The 14,439-nt window shown below is 39.4% G+C and overlaps 1 protein-coding gene across 5 annotated transcripts in view; it reads right to left on the minus strand.

Moving 5' to 3' along the window:
- Positions 1-212: 212 nt before the first annotated feature.
- The window catches only part of LOC140479050 (beta-galactoside alpha-2,6-sialyltransferase 1-like), a 126,027-nt gene continuing 111,800 nt past the window's right edge, over positions 213-14,439 (minus strand). For all 5 annotated transcript variants that reach the window (XM_072572859.1, XM_072572856.1, XM_072572858.1 and 2 more), the window contains 2 exons: positions 9,012-9,186; positions 213-4,903 (listed from right to left, as the gene is read on the minus strand). In XM_072572859.1, the coding sequence (XP_072428960.1) occupies positions 4,659-4,903; positions 9,012-9,186 (420 nt within the window). In that variant the 3' untranslated portion in view covers positions 213-4,658. The remainder of the gene's footprint in view (positions 4,904-9,011; positions 9,187-14,439) is intronic.

Here is a 14,439-nt window from a genome sequence, read left to right on the forward strand (position 1 = left end):
TGATTAAAACATGTCTTTTGCAGAGCCTTACCCCAATTCCTTCTTTGCAAAGTGCTTCTTTTCAGGTTAATGGTTGAATATAGTAAGAACTCTGCATTCGTGTGGTCAAATAGTAGTTTGGAAGGTTTCATGAATATTGTCGACCATATAAAAAAAATCAATATCAACTAAAATATTTCATTAAATAATGTTAATTAATGAATCACATCCAGTAATTTCTGAAATCTTTTTATTTAATAGCATCTGAAAAAATGTTTGCAGATGAAAAAATCTGGCTGATTATTTCACAATCAGTTTAGCTCCTCATCAACAGCTGTATATAGTCAGCTACTCCACTAAAGATGAATTCAGTTTTTTAAAATAGTCCATAAACTAGTAATTTACTTTCTTTGACTACTATAAGCTTCACTACTAGCAAAATAAATCACAGTTTGAGATTCAAAGTCCCTACTAAAATGAATTGCTAACCCAATATCTGTCCAATACTCTTCAATGTTTCTTGAATGACAGGTAACAACACAGGATGTAAATTGTTTAGAAATACTACTCCGGTTGCTCATCATACAGATCTGATCTTAAAATAACATTAATGAATATCTTTCACTGAGATTAAGTTACAGGTTGAAAACACAACAGATCACAACAGACAAACAGATCTGATGATTTACATTTCTTTGATTATTCCTAGATGTACAAATAGCAGATTGAAAATTAAATTTAAATGAACACAAAATCTTTTTGAGGCTATGTATTCATTTGCAACTACAAAATTTTGCTGCTTGAATCTCCAATATAATTCTTAGAACACAGATTATAGATTACACAAAAGCAAATTTTCATAACCTTTGATTTTTTAAGACTTTTGTGCTGTTGACTGTGGAGATAGAGACTATAATAATGTAAAACATGTGACAAATGACAGTAAGTAAAATGCTCAGTGGTCAAATTCTCATTGAATGTTTGCCAAAAACAGTCATTGCAAATTGAATAGAAGTTGATTTTTTTTTCTTTCAAAATTCTTCTCTTTAGCTCAGGTGAAAGCTTAAATGAGTAATGGTAGATTTTTTTTTTGAATTCCATCAAATTTCTCTCCAATGAATCCAAAAAGTCCATATGCTAAGAATATGAAACTCACCACAAGGAGCAGTTGAGACATACTATAGATGCATTTAAGAGGAGGTTGGGCAAAGACAAGAAAGGGAAGTGACGAGGAGGTTATGTTTATTGGGTTAGATGGAGAGGAATGGGAGGAGGTTCATGTACAGTATTTAAAAAAAACTTCTCAGCTGTTTCACGCAAAACTTTCAATTTGTTTCTTTAAAGTGCAACTGGATATTTATGAATACCTTTTTAAAGTGGATCTGCAGATTTAATGGCCTACTTGTATGCTGTACATTCTTCACAGTTCACATTTCAAGTTTGAGATTAAATATGTACAAGGTTTTTCATACATTATAACTTGGATACATATAATTCATTACAACAATAGAATCACTTTCACACCCATTTAATGGTATATCCAGAAATACCTATCCCAAAATCTATCCCACATCATTTCAAACAACTTTTGAAATAATGTTTTAGTCCCACAGACAATATGCACACAACATACACAAATTCATGTAGGTTTACGGACAATTATAATTAAAATATACTGTGGATTCTGGAAATCTGAAAAGGAAGCAATGTGCTGGAGAAACTCAGTAGTACCTGTGGAGGAAGCGACAGAATTAATGTTTCAAGTCCAATATGATTCCTCTTCTCAACTTCTCCTGAAGAAGTCATATTGAACTTAACATTAACTCTGTTTTCTCTTGCTCATCTGAAGAGTTGAGTCACACTCAATGTTAACTCTGTTTCTATGTCTCCACAGATAATGCCAGAGAAACTCAGCAGGTCTGGCACTTTCTTTTTGTAGTTTTTTGGACTAATTCTTCTAGATAGCACAAGGTTTTGTGAGCTCTTTGGAAGGTGGTTGGTTTTCTATGTTGTTACATTGGTGCATTGTACTTCTATTTAGCATTTCATCACACATGGTGAACTGAGAAAATCTTTGTCCTCCTACCCGGAACTACACCTCTGGAGAAACTGTTTTCAGGTACATCAAACAAAAATAGGGCTAAAAATGAGGGGAAGAAATTTTAAATGAACATCAAGAGATATGACTGTTCGGGCATATGGACTGGAGTCAGACTGCAAGCTGACAGTTAATCACATTTCCATACAACCTTTATTCCACAACTTGGGAGTATGGGAAAGCTTTTAAGTATTTATATAATACTTAAATTCAGTATGGATACACAATTTCTGTAGATTTTCTTTCTTCTGTGCTTTCAGAATAATTTATGAAAAAGAAAAATTGTACTTCTGAAAAATGAGACAAGCTGTCAAAGTTACATGTCTTGCACTAGTCTGGACGAATGTAAGAATGCCAAATTCTAAAGGCAGAGTAAACATAACTGCTTGAGAAGAGGATGTGTTGCTGGAAAAGCACAGGTAAGGCAGCATCCGAGGAGCAAGCGAATTGACTTTTCAGGCATAAGCCCTTCATCAAGAATGATGCCTGAAATATCAATTCTCCTGCTCCTTGGATGCTGCCTGACCTGCTGTGCTTTTCCAGCACCACACTCTCGACTCTGATCTCCAGCATCTGCAGTCGTCACTTTCTCCTGCATGAGAAGAGGGTATGTATTGGTTGGCAAATTAATTCTGATGGGCTGAGGTGTTGCTATAGTAAAAACATCAGGGAACTACAGTCATCCATTCTTTTCTTTAAATCTAAAAAGGGGCAATTGGTGAATGGGTTCCTTTTCTCCTGCTAAAGATGGGTCATTGCATACGAATATACGTGTGCTTGCTAGCTAGGAGCTACATGATCAGTTAAGCTTACAATGTGACTCATGTGCTGAACAATCAAAAGTGTGCCAAGAATTATATTATTAACTCCTTTAAGATTGAGTTGAGCTTGCAAGAGCTGAACAATTGCAAGATCACAGTTATCATTAGGCCAAAAAAGATATTCCACCAATCACATTGAGTACAGTAGTCTCCCCTGTACCCGTGGGGGCTACATTCAAAGACTGGCCATGCTAAACTGCCCATAATGTTAGGTGAAGGGATAAACGTAGGGGAATGGGTCTGGGTGGGTTGCGCTTCGGTGGGTCGGTGTGGACTTGTTGGGCCGAAGGACCTGTTTCCACACTGTAAGTAATCTAATCTAGAAGCCTAAAACCCTGGATAGGAGCGAACCCATTCATTTAAATGGGAAATCTATCTTCACGGTGGCCTCTTGGTCCCTGGTTCTGGAAGGTTACCAATAATACATTTGGACTGCAGTAAACTATGGGTAACTGAAACCGTGCAAAATGATTCCACAGAAACAGGGATCACCCTGTAACATGGTAACTGAGTTACAGAGGAACCTTGATTATCCAAACGAGATGGGCAGGCACCATTTCGTTTCGATAACTGATTATTCAGATAATCAATTTTACTTTAAACAGCATACTGATTTAACACTGCGCTTACCGGAGAATTTGTTTAAATCTATAAATTTTAACAAATTAAGCACAACAGGACACAGGTTTCACATGATGAGCAAAATAAGCAATGATAACACAAGGAAACTTTTTAAAAATGCAGCAGTCATTAGCATTTGGCAAGGAGTGGTGAAGACAGCCGTAAACAAGGTCCCGAACAGCTTCTACAATCGCAAGAGCATTTGTCAGTTTCTGGGAACTCAGTCTCGCAAAAGAAAGACAGAAGCACCATTTCGCACATGCGCTTACGTTCTCAGCCAGTTTTTCTATGAATGGCCTGGTAAAGTGACGGGAATACTGTGAAACAGTTACTGTTGCAAAGGGCTGTGTACCAACCCTTACCTAAAATATATCCAGACGCTGATGCTTGAGCTGCTTGTGTTTCTTTGTTTTTGCCAGCGTTTTCACATGTTCTTCAGTACAGGTAAATCGAATACACTTACCTCTTTTTAATGTAATATTTTTGGGGGACCTTGAAATCTTCTTCAGATAATCCAAAATTTGGATAATCGATATTCGGATAATCGAGGTTCCTCGGTACAGGGCAGTTGCAATGCCAGTACATAGACCATACAGCTCAGTGACTTGCCTTTTAGCACTTGGGAGAGTACTGACTATACTTAACCAGTCAACGCTTGCACAACACAGAACATAATGTATAACAGCAGAAGTGATTCCACAATTACTCAAATACAAAGGCCATTTGATAGTCCACACACATTACAGTATCAGCATTATTGGTATTCTGTTAAATTCAGGACTTGGCCTCAACAAATCCACGCTGGCTTTCCTTAATGAGCTGGCAATTTCCAAAGTCATTTTTTATTTAGTCCAAAATTATTATTTCTAGAGGTTTTCCCAAGGCAAACTGGACTGAGGTTGCTGGGCATGTTACACTCTTTACGAACAATGGTGCAACATTTACACTTTTCTCCCATGTATTCCAGTGGTTCCAAACATTGAATACTAGAAAATGATGGTAAGTGCTTAGATTCAATAAAGAATTACTGCAAATTAAAGATGAGACAAAAAGAAAAATCAAAATGAGAATAACAAGTAAACTGTAATGGAGGATCACAGTAATATAAATCAAACAGTGACAGCTTGTATTTTTTCTGCCTAAGGACACTGGAAGGTTCGGAATCCAGGTAACGTAACTTTGCCTTGCATGTAGATCTCCTCATCCGAACCTTGATTTATACGTTTCACCAAGTTCTTCTCAAACATTAGGGGGTGGTAGGCACCCATTGTACAGGCTTGGTCCTGAAACTTTTCATAGTAATGACAGAGATCTGTTTGTCGTCTTGAGGGTATAAATTCATAAACATCCGTTTGATTGCAAATCGTCATCATTAACAGAATACCTGTGAGTGAGGGGGGGGGGGGGGAAAAAGACATTAGCTAATGGTGAGTGCTTAAGAGGAAGACAGCAACAGATGAGGATACGTTCCAAGGAAAACTAGGGTACATTATGGAGCATGGAGCTATGGAGAAGTTCTACCTTCTCTCATGTTATGTGGATGCAGGTTTTAAATCTGACTACTTTCTCACAGGTGGAATGTCTTACTTCATGAGTGTCCTAATAGAATCCCCTGACTACCCTATCTCACGAAGGGAAATCTTGCTAGTTTTTTTTTGATACTTAACCACTTTAAGGCAACGTGATAGATCTGTGGATAGCATTGTTGTCTCACAGACAGTGGCTGTCTGTGTAGAGTTTGCACAATATTCCCATTTCAGTGTGGATTTTCTCCCACAGTCTAAAGATGTGTAGGTTAGGTTGATTGGCCATGCTGAATTGCCCCTAGTATCCAGAGATAGGCAGGCTAGGGGGAATTAGCCATTGGGAATGCAGGATCACAGGGATGGGGTGGGTCTGGATGGGTTCTATTTGGAGGGTTAGTGTGTACTCCATGGACTGCTTCCACACTGTAGGGATTCTGTGAAATTCTATTTTTCTAATCGAGCCATTCGGAGATATTATTACACAGCTCAGGAACATAGGGGTCTTGAACCCCAGCCCCTTGGTCCAGGACTAGAGTCACTATCTCTGCACCACAAGGGGCCAATGGATCAGTATTTTCAATAATATGCCACTGATGCATATCTTCATTGACTGGGCAGTAACCTGATGGAGCCCTTTGATTTTGTAGACAGAATTTTCTTTGTTTTTGGTCCATCCAAAATCACAATTAAACAACATCCAATAACATACTTGCAACAGACCACATGCAACAATTGATCATATTGCCAAAAAAAACTCCTCGCTGTCGTGTTTGACGCAGCAGATAGGATGACCTTTGTGTAGTGAGTAATGATTGCACAGAATTGCCTGCATTCTGCTGTAAATGACAGAGCAACTTTTACCTCAGCATTACCTAGATGGTTCACTAATACAGTATACACAGGAAACTGAAACATGCAGCAGGCTATATTATTTAAATATTCACTGTGACTCAAGCATAAAAAGAAATAATGTACAAAACGCTTCAGTACTTGCCACTGAAAAGTAACAAGTCCTTCTTCCCTCAGCTGACTGCATCGATTGCTACGAATCTTTGACACTCAATAATAAAATGTGCAAATAACCACATGAATCTTCTGTGCTGGCAACAACTTATTTCAGAGACATGATACTCTGAGCCACTGGGGAAACCATTCACAAGGCACCTGGAGCAATGTGTTTCATTGGCAAAATAATCAGCAAAAAAAGTTTGAAATTCAGATCAACTTTTCATTCACGTTTGCTAACTGGAAGAAATAAATACTCTGATCACCCCAAAAGGTGTGGTAGGTACCTGAAATCAAAAGGCCAATAAGCCACCATTTTCATACAAAACTTAGCCTTCGGAATCAATTTGACTTGAAGGTTGAACTTGGAAGATGTGACTCCCAACTGCAGAATGGGTGGTGGAAGGTAAGAAACCTTCCAACAATAAACCACAGCAATAATATACAATAAGGATGACCTTACCTAGTTGACAGTGGGACTTCCATTCCTCAGGGACAAAAAGTCCTGGCCTCGAGAGTGACCAATCAGAATGACTACAGACTGAGCAGGTCACTGAATGTGGTAATGGCCACTGGTAGGACTACAGGTGAGTCCCTGGAAGATCATAGATACTGGATTTAAAGGTAATCCAGTGTTCTGGACAATGTTCCACAGAGTGTGTCAGCAAATTCTAGAGGAAGTCGGGAAGAACAAAGGTGGTGGTGGGGGGGGCATGGGCGTGGGGGGGTCGTGCAGGGGCGCGTGGGGGGGTCGTACGGGGGGAGGTGGGGGCACGGTGGGGGGGGAACCGGGGGGGGCAGGGGGGGCGCGTGGGTATGATGTATCTCCAATGGATCAACCCTGCCCCATCTCTAAAGGATGGGCCCTCCCTTCCTTCCTTTGTGCCTTTTACTGAGTAGGAAAAAATAGCAGACTGGCCACTTGCATTCCATCTTCCCTTATCCAAAGTAGTAGGGCGGCTGAGGTGGAAAACTGCCCTGAAGTGGCCTTTTTATAATAGCTGTTCTTTCACAAGATCTAGGTGTTGCTGACTATGCCAGCATTCATTCCCCATCTCTATTGGCCCTTGAGAAGATGGTAGCAAGCTACCTTCTTGAATTGTTGCAGTCTATGTGGTGTAGATAGATGCAGACAGGCACACTATGACGTTGATGTGTTACGTTCCTCAACAGGTGTAAAGGCAAGTGGACTGGTTAATGCCTTACTCTCCCACTCAGTGCAATATAGGAGACAGCTGGTTAAGAGGACAATGAGCTACTATCTCCGATGCCTCTGCCTTAAATTATTTACAAGGCTGGCATACATCAGGACCTGGAAACTTGTTAACCTACAGCTTCATCAGTTTACTTAGTACCACTTCCCTTGTGACATAATTTCACTAAGCTAGTTTTGAGAAGTTTTGTAGCTCAGGTTGAGGTTCGGGATGTAGGTTTGCTTGCTGAGCTGGAAGGTTCGTTTTCGGATGTTTCGTCACCACGGTGGGCGGCACGGTGGCACAGTGGTTAGCACTGCTGCCTCACAGCGCCAGAGACCCGGGTTCAATTCCCGCTTCAGGCGACTGACTGTGTGGAGTTTGCACATTCTCCCCGTGTCTGCGTGGGTTTCCTCCAGGTGCTCCGGTTTCCTCCCACAGTCCAAAGATGTGCAGGTCAGGTGAATTGGCCATGCTAAATTGCCCGTAGTGTTAGGTAAGGGGTAGATGTAGGGGTATGGGTGGGTTGCGCTTCGGCGGGGCAGTGTGGACTTGTTGGGCCGAAGGGCCTGTTTCCACACTGTAAGTAATCTAATCTAATGTAATCTAATCTAATAATAGGTAACATCGTCAGGAGCCTCCAGTGAAGCACTGGTGTTAGTGATCCACTTTCTATTTATGTGTTTAGGTTTCCTTGGGTTGGTGATGTCATTTCCTGTGGTGCTGTCAGTTCCTGAGGTGATTCATTTCTTGTTCTTTTTCGCAGAGTGGTAAATATTTGTTGATAGAGTTCCAGTTGGAATGCCAGGGTTCTAGGACTTCTCATGCATGTCTCTGTTCGGCTTGTCCTAGGATGGATGTGTTGTCCCAGTCGAAGTGGTATCCTTCCTCATCTGTATGTAAGGATACTAGTGAGAGTGGGTCTTGCCTTTTTGTGGCTAGTTGATGTTCATGTATCCTGGTGGCTAGTTTTCTAGCTACCAGAATACATGAAGATCAACGAGCCACAAACATTAGCCACCAGGATAGCCCAATTCTCTCAGTGATGCTGACTGCCCCTTACAGGGTCCTCATCATACCCAGCCCCCTCAGTGATACTAACTGCCCATCACAGGGTCCTCATAATGCCTGATCCTCTCAGTGACACTGACTATCCATCACAGGGTCCTCACCTCACCTTTTTTCTCTCTTTGCATGTCTTTCTCACGTGTGCATGTCAAAGTCATGGTTATTTACGACCAATCCATCAAAATCTCACAACTCTTCAGCGTTCTGTTACCTCATATGTGTTGCTATTTAATTGGGAATTGCCATATTAAAATGCTGTTGTTATTGTTGAGACTGTCAGTTTGCAACATTTATAGCTCCTTTCACAATGAGACCTGACAGAGTAGTAATACAGAAGTAAAGACCACCAAACTAAGTCACATGACATGTTATATTGCTACCTGTACATATATTAAAAGTACATATACTGAGGAACCTCGATTATCTGGCAATCAATTATCCAAATATTGGATTATCCAGCAAGATCCCGATGCTTGGCTAAACTATGTTATTCAGCATTCAATTATCCGGAATTCAATTAACTGAATGGAATACTCTCCGCCTGTGTCCTTCGGATAATCGAGTTTCCTCTGTATATGTAATCTACAGTGGAAAATAAGTTATATCATTTCATACAATAGCAGAGCACAGAACAAGGGAAGCTCTCTTAATGAATACAATTGCATTCGTGAAACACCAATGCTGCATACTGTTCACTCACCCATCATCCCAGAGGAGGGAGGGTTGCGCTGAATATCTTCAGCTGTGTTCTCTTGCATGATGTTCCAAAGCTGCCATTCCATCTTGGGGTTTATAATATAGAAGGGCTGGTCTGGATTCATTTGACGATATTTTTTGTAATTCTCAAAGAAGTTATAGTCTGGATGTCTAAACCACTGGGAGGAGAAAAGTAAATACAGAAATGCTGAAAACCATGATGTAGGCTGGGATTTGTTAATTTCACCTTGCCTTAAAAAAATTGCTAGAATATTTAAAAATGCTTGTTGCCATTCTGAGTGAAGTCATTGAAATCCTGCCTGATATGAGCGTTCTCAGATAATGAGGTCAGTCAGGTGGACTTCATGAAATATGAGTTCCCTGATTGGGGCTGTTAATCTGGTCCAATCAGAGAGCCCTGGCTGATAGATAAACATGGGAGTATCAGGGGTTCCCATTATAAAGCCAAACTAAGTAAGCCACTACTTAAACTTCACTGAAAAAAGAAATATGATTGACACATTAAGCAGCCCAATAACACCAACATTTTGTAACAATGCGATGGATGAATAACTTGCAAGTTGTCAGTATTTTCATTATAAATCAGTACTTTCTAATCCTGCATTGCGTAGTAAAAATGGTGCATGCATGAGTATTCATCTGTGAGAGATCTTAATGCTAACATTAATAATAAAGGCATGAATCGGGTGCCAGTAACAATCCACCTTCAGCTGAACAGTGGAGACATATAATTCCACTCCGTCTCTGTACTGCAGATTCAAAACTTGAAGAATGATACACAGGTCCATAATGCACAAATATGCTGATAAACAATGTAGGTAAAACCCAATTCTACTTGTAACCATACCTAATATCGTGAAGAAGGTGATGAGGAAAATAACCCATATTGGAATTTAAATTTACAGAAGAGTCTCAACAATAGTTTTACTCAGGCACACCCATCATAAAGAGGTAGTTAAAACATACAAATTAGGAGCAAGAGTCTGCTCTGTCATTTAATCAGATTATAGCTGCTTAATCCACATTCCTACCTACCTCAGTAATTTTACCAACTTGATGAGCAAGAATCCATTCATTGTAGTCTTAAAAAAATTCAAAGTATCTGCTTCACTGTATTTTCAAAAAGAGTTCCAAAAATCCATAATCCTCCATGAGAAAAAATGTCTCCTCATCATCCTTCTGAAATGCCTGTCCCTTATGTTTCAACAGTGACCCCGAGTTCTACATTGTCCCATAAGAGGAAAGATCCTTTCCACATCCACCTTTTGAAGACTCCTCAGAATCTTGAATGTTTGAATCAAGTCACTTCTCACTCTTCTAAACTCCGGGGCTAGCCTCTCCAACCTTCCCATTCTCTTTTATTCATTCAATGAGCATCACTGGCTGGACTCACATTTATTGCCTATCTTTATTAGCCCTTGAGAAGGTGACGGTGAGCTACCTTCATGAATCACTGCAGTCCATTTGCTTGATTGGGCATCAATTCTCATAGGGATGGAGTTTGACCCAGTGACTCTGAAGGAACAGCAATATATTTCCAAGTCGGGATGGTGAATGGTTTGAAGAAGAATTTGCAGGTGGTAGTGCCCTTGTACTTCTGTATTTTCCATTGGTTGCAAGAGAAAAGCTTGCAAGTTACAATTCATAAGCAACAAAACTGCTCAGGAGAATGGTTTTTATTGAATACAACTTTCAGGTGTTGAGGACACCTGGATTCTAACAGTTGGATATCTTATACTTAAGACAGCAACTGGGGCTTGAGAATCATGGACTGTAGGAACTGCTGTATTCATGACTTGGCTAAATCTCTGATCTCATTACTTCCATTGAATTTGTGACAAACATACCACAAAATGCTCATTTAAATCTTTTCTGTTTCATTAGGTTGCCAAGCGATATCATTCCTGTTAGCTGTGGTTTCTCATGAAAGAATGTTTGTTTTTTTTTCCAATTGTTCCTTTGCTTTGAATCTTTGATCAACCACATCAGTGTTCGAGCTATTAAGCTGGAAATGTTTTTTCTTTGATCATAATACTGAAAGGTTCCTACTACCAATTAATCCAGAGATGAATTGCAGAAGTTACCACCGATCTTTTGTTCTGAACATGTTTGATTTCATTTTATGCAGAAAATTGGAAGGGTATCTTTTCTTTGCTTCTGTTGTTGTGCAAATAATGTTATTTCCTCAGATCCTTGTGAAAATCTTTTGTTTATGATGATAACACAATGGGCTAAATGACATTTTACAGTGCTCTGATTCTATGATTCAGTAGCTGTGATTGTCACTACCTTTATTGTGTACATTTTTGTCATTCATAACAGATCACATCTAATTTCCACACTTACTTGTTTTGGGTATTGAGGCTGGTCCATGCAGACCACAATAGCCTTTTTAAGGATTGAACTTTCCTATTTTCTAACTATTATAGTGGAATGTTTTATTTGAGATCCAGTAACATGAACTTAACTCTGCTGAAGTAGTTTTATAATGTGATGAGCCAGCTCATAATTAATGGACTTACTGCAAGGGAAATATTAATGCCTGCATTGTTCTGTAATGATGCCTTTATATTGGAAGAAAACAATAAATTCATTTCATCTTTCATTCAAACACAAGTTTGACAATAATATGCATGTTTAAATTTTGACTTCTATTCCTTCAAAATTAAATAGCAACACAATACTAATACTAACAGGAGTTGCTATTGCCCATAAGAATTCAAGTTGTTTCTGAGTTTCACCATAACTTAGCAGAACTAAAAGTTATGTTGCCACAGTACTCATTTGGAATATGTTACAAAGTATAAAAACTGGCTCAGAGTCCTTGTCAGATTCCTTCTCCACTCGATGGCTTTCTCCTCAGTTATGCCTTTGTTCCACACCTTTACTGCTGTTGTTGATAGTGGGAGAGGAATTCGGGTATACTTTGCACTTACCATAAGAGGCAAGTGCTTATGCCTTACCCTGTTTTTTTGAAGTTTCAACATAGAAAATAACATTTGAATTATCTTCACTACAGTAAATTAGCATCAAGACATGGTAGGGCAAGGCAGGACGTACCTACCCTGTTCTGTGAATGTTTGGATATTACCAATCATAAAACACGATCAAATTGTAGGTACAAATGGATGTTAGTTATTGTGATCTGTAATTTGTAAAGCCTCCTTAATGGGGAATGATGGCTTCAGAAATCTCTCTCAATTAGTTAGCAGACTTGTCACAGAAGCATGGGCTTCAAACAGAACACACTGTCCGATACTTTTAAAACTTGGAAAACAATACAGTTGCATTTAATAGAAAAACATATACATTTTTAAATATCTACTTTCCAATAACATAGCAGCTCAGAGGACAAAAGATGGCCATCAAATAGAATATTCTAGAATATTGTTGAATTATATATTAAGTTCCCTTTTACAGGTATGGAAGCAAGCTGATCTGTATATTATCATGGTTTCAGAACTGCTCAAGAAAGCATCTGAAAAGCACTGAATGAAGAATATGAGAGGTATTTGTTAGATTGTTTGTTTGATTTTTTTATTGGTGTAGAGTCATAGAGTAATAAAGGATGGAAAGAGGCCCTTCACCCCATTGTGACTGGGCCAGTCACCATGCGCCTATTGAATCCCATTTCCTACCATTTGGCCCATATCCTTGAATACCATGACATTCCAAGTGTACATCTAAATGCTTTTTAAATGTTGTAATGGTTCTAGCCCACAACACCCTTTTTAGGCAGTGGGTTCCAGATACCCTGTACCGTTTGGGTGAAAAAAAAACTCTGTATCCGTGCATATTGACAGACGATTATAATAGTCTCAACGCTGAATCCACACTCATTGGAGATAAGAATGAGCATGGTTTCACTGAAACATAAGATTCTGAGACAGCTAGGCAAGATGGATACTGAAATAATGTCTCCCCTGGAACTGGAGGGTATAGTTTTTAAAATGATGAGCCCCCATTTAAGATGGAGATAAGAAGGATTTTCTTCTGAGTGTTGTTAATCATTGAGTTTTCTACCCAAGAGACCAGAAGGGAGATTGAGTCATGAGAAATATTCAAGATTCACCGTGAAAGATTTTTTGATCTATGAGGAAGTCGAGGGTTATTGGCCCAGGAGGGAGTGAGAACGAAGGAGAGTGGAGTTACAATCACAGTTTTGATCATACTGTCATACTGAATGAGCACGGAGGCTCAAGTGAACCACTCCTATTCGTATTTCTTATGTTCTCATTTCAAGCACAGTTCCAATGCAGAATTAAATGAGGAACACAAAGCACATCTGCTCATGAATAGAACTCTTTCACTGTTCAGACCTTCGAGGCATACGCAAGAAGTGATATTGCTGATCCACAAGCAAGATCCAAGATATGATTGTATCCTGGATTTGTGGCAGAGTTCAACCCAGATTTGATTACAGACCTCGATGAGGTGACAGATGAATAGAATGAATCAGGTGATTCTAGATCTGAGTTAGCAGAAATCCATGAAGCCAATTTATTACAATGTTCCATTGACAAGAATTCAGCCAAAAGAAATCCCCACTAAGACAGAAATGGACAATTTCTCTGACCACAATACTTTAGAGGGGAACTCTTCAAGGTTGTTAAAATGTACTAGTGATGTCTTTGAACTATTAGAAGTAACTTGATACAAACACTAACTATAATAAGATGTTACCTTATTTAAAATCCACAATCCTTAAATCTCATCTTTTTCCATCAAATTGAAAATAAGTTTAGGACCAAGTTTCTTCCAAAAGCTCCAGTGTGGGGCCTGCAGTTGCAAAATATCCTTTCAGAGGGTTCTGGATGTGTTTCTTGCCTATTGCTGATCTGTTATTAATATAACTGCAGGCACTTAGGTATTTCTGCCTGCTGATTAACAGCAACAGTCGGTCACATGGACTGAATATCACGCTGGACAAGAGCAGACCTCGGTCACCAGCTCCTCCTCATCTCACATCTTTGGGCTAGACCTGAGACGCCAACATATCATTCAGTCCGTGGAGAATTGTGGTGTAAATTCTACCACCATGTTTGTTGAGGTACCTCTGCACATGGAATGTCACTCCTGACCACTTCAATAATAATTACTGCAAGTCTGCACACATGCCAGTTGGAAGGGCCCTGGAAATCCCAGAGCAATGTTGCAAGGGAAAGGACCTGACAACATTAGTTTGTGCTACCATTTCCTATTCACTGCACATGGAACTGGCTTCGAGTTCACCAAATAGGAAGATATGAGAGTATTGTGAAAAAGGACATCATAGCTTTTTACTTCTAAAGTTAATTTGCACTAGAAACGAAATTTTTCCTCTTTTCATTTCTAAATCATCCTAGCATATAGTTGACGAGGCAGTGACAGCCCTCAAGTCTCGCTTGTACAGCCAGTCTCAATGGCTATGC

The sequence above is a fragment of the Chiloscyllium punctatum genome, chromosome 6 (assembly GCF_047496795.1).
Source record: "Chiloscyllium punctatum isolate Juve2018m chromosome 6, sChiPun1.3, whole genome shotgun sequence".
Lineage (NCBI taxonomy): Eukaryota > Metazoa > Chordata > Chondrichthyes > Orectolobiformes > Hemiscylliidae > Chiloscyllium > Chiloscyllium punctatum.